This window comes from Setaria italica, chromosome VIII (assembly GCF_000263155.2).
Source record: "Setaria italica strain Yugu1 chromosome VIII, Setaria_italica_v2.0, whole genome shotgun sequence".
NCBI lineage: Eukaryota > Viridiplantae > Streptophyta > Magnoliopsida > Poales > Poaceae > Setaria > Setaria italica.
In genome coordinates this window covers 16,277,894-16,285,897 of record NC_028457.1, presented here as the reverse complement: position 1 = coordinate 16,285,897, position 8,004 = coordinate 16,277,894, and the positions used below count along the sequence as shown (strand labels likewise).

The window sequence follows — 8,004 nt, the reverse complement described above, 5'->3', positions numbered from 1 at the left end:
TACAGTCATGAATTAAAAATTGCACGAAAATTATATTTAGGCTCTTATGTTCCATTCTAGCTCATTTACTAGAGATGAAAAATTCAATTGTCTTATTGGGACAATTCAAACTTATATCTTCAAATTACCAAAGAATAATGTACATACTTTTGTATTTAGGCCGGCAAGCGCCAGTAGGGAATAACTGCCAAACTCCAATAAAAATTTTAGGGAAATGGTACAATTTATTTACACAGTAAAATAATGGCATACATATCATAATATGATTATGTCCAACCAAATATGTGATCTCTACAACTCTTGTCAAGAGTCCCCTCATCCCAAAAGCCGTGATTCCCTTTAACATTTCCATTAATTATTCTAGAATGATGGCATATTAAAACTTTCAAATGGAATTCCATTTTCTCCTGTGTTTCTTGTGGTCCTAGTCCTACTGATCATACTCATCATCAGCCATCAAACCTTCAATTAACATCATAAGCAAGGATCCACACACATGGCATAGTATATATATGCAGCATTGGTTGATCCACACTGATGCAACCCCAACTTTTCCGGCTCGTTTCGAGCTAACGCAAAATATCTTCGAGGATAAAGTTCAAAATTTTATCTTTAAGTTTAAATCATTTCAAATTTTAAACTCACCGAGGCTTAGTGTCTGCCGGCGGTGGTGCGGGCTCGAGGAGAGCTAGCGGCAGCGGCGACGCGGAGGCCTCGGGGAGGGCTGGCGACGGCGCGGAGGCCTCAGGGACGTTTGGCACGCCAGCGGTCGAGGAGGAGGCGTGGCTCGAGGAGGAGCAGCGGCACGGCATGACGTCGCGCGCGGGGAGGAGGGATGCACGGTGGAGGAGCGGTGGCCGGGGGAGGAGAGGTGGGCGTGAGCGTTGGCGGCATTCCGGGAGGGCAGCAGCATCGGGGAGGAGCAGCGGCGATGGGTGGTCCGGTGGGTGTCGGGGAGGCGTCGGGGAGGCATCGGCATCGAGGCGGAGGCGCCGGAAGAGGCGAGGCAGCGCCGCTCGGTAGGCGAAGTGGCAGCGCTTGAGCGGGGGGTGCTGCGGGCGGCGGCGCTCTGGTGATCGGCGGAGGCGGTTCCGCGGGAAAATTTGGCAGCCTGACGGCATCGTTTGGATTTCACGCCAGGACTTAGAAGATTTCGAGTCCCGCACAGAGTTATATGGATGGGCATAGCGCTGGCAGGCGCTAATGCGGCTCGCCAGCATAGAGCCTCAGCGTTGGCAGGTCGCCTTAGTGCCCGCCAGTGCAATGCTTTCAAAAAAGTTCAAAAGGATTTAAATACTTGCCAAATGATTTCAAAATTATTTCAAAATTTTACACATGGACATAAATATTATTTAGTCAATTTAAAAAATATTATTTCATAGATAACACAAATGAGAATGAGTAGTTAGTTCACTTGTCATTATAGGTTGAAACACCTCATGAGTTATAGGTTGTTTCAACCCATCGTGACAAGTGAACTAACTAGTCATTATAATTTATGTTATATATAAAAAAATATTTTTGAAATTCACTAAATAATCTTTATGTTCATGTGTAAAAGTTTGAAACAATTTCAAAATTATTTGTCAAGTATTTAAATAATTTTGAATTTTTTTGATCTCCACGGTCGTAATCATCTGTTTGATCACCATTTTGATCTCCATGGTCGTAATCGGTCATTATTGTTTGCATCATCACCACCCACTTCATCACAGCCAGTATTGATGTATGTGTTGTTGAAAGTATCTCCTGCCTCTCCATGGTGGGACCAAATTGTGTACCCATCCACAAAACCTCACTTTATCAAATGCCTCTTGATAACATTAGTACCCTCCCATACAATTTTGTTGCTACAGTCAAAACATGGACAATGTATTTGCTTTATCTTGCAAATGCTAGCGTGCTTCTTCGTAGCCACCACAAACTTCGCTACCTCTGATATGAAAGTAGGCGAATGTCTCTGTATGCCATACATCCATGCTCTTTGATCCATCTTTAACAACCTATGATAAGATTTCTATGTTATATTAACTAAATTCAATTATGGATGTACTAATAAGTAGCAAGAAATTTAATAAAAAATAATTCTATATGTCAAGGAATCATAAAAAGATTCTGAGGCTGCTTCGTTGCCAGCCTTCTATAGCCATGCCAGCTGAGGCACCTGCAGCGTCAAAAAATGGCGCCACACTTGTGGCGAAAATTTGCACTGCAATGACCTATGGTAGCAGCAGCTTTTGTACAAACCAAACTCCTGCCCTGCTTTTATGGCAAGGCAACTTTTAGTGCGGCGAAACGTGGCAAGCAACCAAACATCCTCTCTACACATATATGGTGGCACTCATCAAACCTGAATTTCTTAACAAACTACCATTACAAGAAAATAAGTCTATAAAAATTTACGATTGTTTGATATATTTAAAGAATACTAAAAGAGGGTTAAAACAAATACTGTCCTACATTCATGGTTATTCATTCGGAGGCAGTTTATTATGTCTTGGGCTCAATTATTTCTAGAGACAAAATTCTTTTTTGAAAATATTGTTGTAGAACCAACTGATGTAATGATGAAATTGTCACAATTTTCTGACATATATTCGCAGGTATCTAGTAGTCAAGTACTCACTTTAACAGGGACAGAGGGTTAATTTCATTGAGGGCGCATTTGTTTCGTCGGAATTGAATCTCATTCTAGCAATTAGATTCAATAGGAATTAAATTACATAAAATCAGATTCATTTCAATTTTCTTGTTTGGATGTACAAAGAAATTAATTCCTAGAATTAGATTCCAAATATTGTTTGGTTGATTATAAATTCAAACGGAACAACATGCTACCAGCATACAATTCAAACATCACCTCTGATTACTTGCAACATGTCAAAGGATATACTTCTGATCGATTACTTGAAACATCACCTCTGATTACTTGCAATCAAACATCACAAGTAATCAAACATATCTGGCGAATCGCTCAAGATTTATCGCGCAATCAAATATATCTGACGCAAACCAAACTCTCCTCTCTTTTTCAAACTTACCACTGGTCCAGCACCCAGTTACACACCATGAATGAAGCTGCGCATGTCAGAGGAGATTATAATTATGACAAGTTAAAGCCACATATTATTACAAGGCAATGCAAGTTCAATAGATATTATCCATCACTTGATATAGATGAACTAGTTTCTTCACTTCTTGAGTTGTTTCAGTAGCCACCTCTTCCTCATCTTCTCCGAAAGCGCCAACAAAGACTCATACTTGCGTGCATCACCGGTCAGGATATCAGATAGGTCCAACAAAGTGTCTTCATCCAATCCTTGTACCTCATTCAGTGTGTTTAGAATTTCTTTTGATGTTGGGCCTTTAGGGGCTTCCTCCTTGAGTGCTTCAGCGAACTTGTCCATTTTTTCAGCCATCATAGAGGTAAAAGAGTCACCTGACCGTTGCCTCTTTAAACTTCCTGAAGTTGCCGATGATGTGGGCTCTTTGTAAGCTCTCAGCTGTAGTCCTTGCCGCTTCACCGGTAGCATGGTCTTTGCCAAACACCAAGCTAATTGAGTCCCAGTACAAGACAGTCTTGTGCCTATACCCAGAAACTTCTTTGTTTTTCTAAAAAAAAATGGTTAACACATGTATATACATCCTGCAGATGTGCTATTAGTATCAATAAGCTACTTTTAGTCGACATAGCCAGCTAGTTATCCAGGCACCAGGAAGGTAACAAAAGTGCATGCATGTACAGAAATCAGAAATAAAATGAAATTCATCACTCCAAATTTACTACAAGCAGATGGATAGTGTCCAAGTTTTCAAGAAGCTACTCAATATTAAAAAGTGATTGCGCATCTGATTGGAAAGAAGGAGCTAGTCAGCAGCAGCTAGCAAGAACAGACATCATAAACTAAAATCAAAACAACAAGCGAAGCAAATTACACAAGAGCTTATACTGAATGCAAGTTCTGGACCAAACTATCTTTTCTGGCAAGACACATTTATTACAGAGAAATGTTTGTTACCAGTGGGACAATTTTGATATGCAACCCTTTCTGTGATGTATATATTGTAAGTTCATGTTATAGTGGAATCATGGAAACAAGCATCCTACCTAGATCATCTAATCAAGCTAATGCCTCCAAGTTCAGGAAATTGCTCCCTGACCTCACTTAGGAGAGCAAAGAGCTTTTGTCAATAGGTACTGGATGTGACTGCGCATCTTATCTGACTGGAGCAACTTCTCAGTAATACTTCAACATATTGATATTCAAATAACATGTGACAGGCACCTTAAAAAGTCTACCCTGTTCTGAACTTAACACAAATTTAAGTAAATCAGTGGTTTTGTAAACTTACTGCCACACATTCTTCCCATACAGAATCACTATCATCAAATATTTTATTTTGTTCCAATCCCAACCAAATCCACTTGATTCCAGCATACCATTGATGATAGTGTAGTGTTTGTCAAAGCTCTTGTTCCTCACCATGATGTTGTCTTTTGAGATATCCACATTACACTTTTCTCGGACATTCTTGATAGTAGCTATATAGACATGAGACTTCCACCCATTCTGACACTGTCACCCTTGTTATAGTACTCCATAAATGTGTCAAGAAGAGCCTTGTCCATGTCATCATTCCAAGAAATGTAACCCCTGCCCGAGCTTGACTTCTTGCCCTTCTCCATATCCTACAAGAAAAAAGTTCACAAAAGGTTATTAGTAAAATATTAAGGAGAAAAACCAAATATCATAAGTTTGAGCATGCATTGATGATAGAATTTATCATACATTGACCACGTCTTGCTTGGTAATCAGCAAACATTTGGTTCACTTTGGTATCCCTAAAATTGCTCCATTCATTTAATTATTGAACATTGGTAATCATACCCACTTCACTTTGAACTTCATGAAGTTCAAAAGATATTACTTGATCAACTTGGTGTATAAGTAAATCATCCATATCTCTCTATCTATCAATTACAAAGTTGTGCAATATGCAGCAAGCATTAATGATCCTAATCCGCAAGAATTTAGTAGAAATGAGTTACATGCTAGCTAAGGTCATTCAGAGGTGAATTTCAAGCTAGGTTACTAACTACAGAATACCTGATTTTGTAAGTCAAAATATGAGTTACTTCTTAGTATAGCCCACCTCATCTTCAATAGCCCAAATGTTCTCTCTATCACATTTCTAGCAGTTGAATGGCGCAAATTGAATAGTTCTTTGGCAGCGGATGGGTTATGCCCTTGAGCAGCCCACCCATTCAAGTGGTAGCGAGTGGATCGATATGGAGCAAGAAAGCCCGGTCCATTGGTGTATCCGGCATCTACTAGATAGTATTTCCCACTTAGAAAAACAAATGCATCGTCCCGAGACATTGCATCACGTAGCACACGTGAATCTAAAGCTGATCCTTCCCATCCCGCTAAGACATAAACAAATTTCATGTGACGATCACAAACCCTCAAAACATTGGTGGTAATATGTTGCTTCCTATTCCTATACCTCCCTTGGTCAGCCAAAGGCACAAAAACATCAATGTGTGTACCATCTAATGCTCCAAGGCAATCTTCAAACCACTTCCATTTGGAATCCTCAGGTTGTACAGCTGATGGATTAGGAAGCTTGATAAATTCATGGCATAATGATAGAATACCTCTCAGCACCTCATTGAAGTGACGGTAGATTGGCTCAAGTGACCATCCATATGAGCTACGAATCATCCTCATCTTAGTGCCATGACCCACTACAAGCAAAAAGACTGCTACCTTTTCTTCTACCGACACATTCTTGTGATCACACATACCACATCTCTCACGTAAGATGGCACATAGGTCATAAAATGATCTCTTAGTTAGGCGCAAACTATCATAGCAATAGACATTTGATCCTTGGTACAGATTTCTTAGCATTTATTTGCGTGTAGCTATATCTCTCTCAGCCACTTCATCCGGATCAACGATATGTCTAGGTCTCTTACATTGATACCAGTGCAGAATCATGCTCATGACAGTAGAAACAAATAAAGCAACCACTCTTTTTCTCTTCTTCCTACGCATCTCTCTCATTTGCTCCATGCTTGTATTAACCAAGTCTATATTTTTGTCAGGCATCTAAAGCACATATGCAAAAAGGAATGTTTTAATTTATCATCAAAATGCTACACTATTTCACGAAACTAAGCAGAAACATAGATAGCATGCAAAATGCTACGTACAGAACGAGTGTACAGCTACAGAACATTTTGGATAATCAGTTAACAAAAATGATACAGGCAAATAGTCAGTAAAAATGATACAGGCAAATAATCAGTTAACATTTTGGATAATCAGTAACTTCATGTGTTACAGTTTAATCAGTTAACAAAAATAATACAGGCAAATAGTCTGAACTCTGGAGTACCCCAATGCCTAACCTAATTTCACTCTAGGAGATGCTCCAGGTTTGCACTAAAATGGCTAACTTTCTAGTAGCTTACATAATAATCCTGCAGCCACTATGAAACTAAGCATCCATGATGGAAGGTGTCATATATTCCTACAAAACATTGGGGATAGGCACCAGGTATACAAAATAGTTTTTATTCAATGTCATCAGCTTGTCACTGCCTGATTACAAAGCATATCACACAACCTTCAGAATTTTGCATCTACAACATTTGGCACCATATCGACAGATTAACCATCTTGGAGCTAGCTATCCTTGGACAACATAAGTGAACAATCAGTTTGCTAAAAGTGAAGGAGCCGACTAGCTCTGAGCATTGCCGGCTGTTTTCAGTTTGCTAGCTTGAATGATGAGCGATGATTACACACAATACTCTTAAATAAGCAAGATATTTCTGGTTCGTCTACTGTCTAATGTGTGTCAGTATACTCTTAAATAAGCAAAACATTATATTGTGGTCACAATAGGCTGATCAATCAAGATGATTTCTTCAAAAATAGCAAATCCATGATTATCCCAACATTTCAGGTGAAATGCTACAAAATAGCTGAGATATGCTACAAATTAGGCTTCCAGAAGACTAAGAGCTACATATTGTACATAATTACCAGATCAAGACCCTAAGAACGAAGTGCAACAACTAGATCAAGACACAAATAGTAAGAACAAAGTGCAATCAGGGAGGAGAAGAGACGTTGCACGAACCCTAGTGGGTGCCTGAGGTAGATGGGGGCGCCTGAGGAGGGGCGGCGGAGGAGGTAGACATCACCTTCTTCGTGGAGGAGGCGGCGGCGGAGGAGGACGAGTCTTCGCGGCGGATGGGGCGGCGGAGGAGAGGCTAGCGGAGAGGGTGCCGGAGGAGGAGGCAGCAGCGCGGGAGGCGGCGGCGCAGATTCGGGGGTGGCGGAGGAGGGGCTGGCGGAGGGGGCGCCGGAAGAGGAGGAGGAGGCGGTGCGGGAGGTGGCGGCGCGGAGTCGGGGGCGGCGGCACGGGGGTGAGGAGTTGGGAAGCGTCGGGGGGAGGCGAGTTGGGGCCAGGAGTCAGGAGGAGTCGGGGGAGATCGTTTTCCTGATATTTTGCTCCGAATGTAGGGAAGGAAAGGTGGAATCACCAAAAATCATTGTTTCCAATTCTGGGGGGAGCCAAACATGGTGATCTTGAAAACTAATTCCAATTCCAGCAGTTTACAACGAAACAAACAGGCCCTGACTTTATTTTCTTCACAGTGATTGTTGTCACATGAAGACGTCGACTTATCACCTTTGGGAAGTTGATTCAGGTTCACAGCAGCCCTTCATTACTCGTACGTCTGCGTTGGTTGCAACTAACTTTGCCCTTTATTACTTTCCATGCCAAATACGAGCGCGACAAAATATAATGTAGCACAGTCATTTTCCCTTGCTCAGTCGTAAGCCTTCAGTCACAATCACACCATGTCCCACATCGTGTTCCACGAGATGACAAGATAGGTCAGTCGTAACCAGTCAAATAGTAGCTAACCCGCGCACACTATATAAATCCCTGCAAGGATTGGTGCTCGACCTATCTAAGAAA

The 8,004-nt window shown here is 41.2% G+C and overlaps 1 protein-coding gene across 1 annotated transcript; it reads right to left on the bottom strand.

Moving 5' to 3' along the window:
* Nucleotides 1–641: 641 nt before the first annotated feature.
* LOC105914939 (serine/arginine repetitive matrix protein 1-like) lies at nucleotides 642–1,121 on the bottom strand. The gene has a single exon (XM_012848167.1). It carries the CDS (start codon nucleotides 1,119–1,121, stop codon nucleotides 642–644), a length of 480 nt encoding a protein of 159 aa, XP_012703621.1.
* Between the last annotated feature and the right edge of the window lie 6,883 nt (nucleotides 1,122–8,004).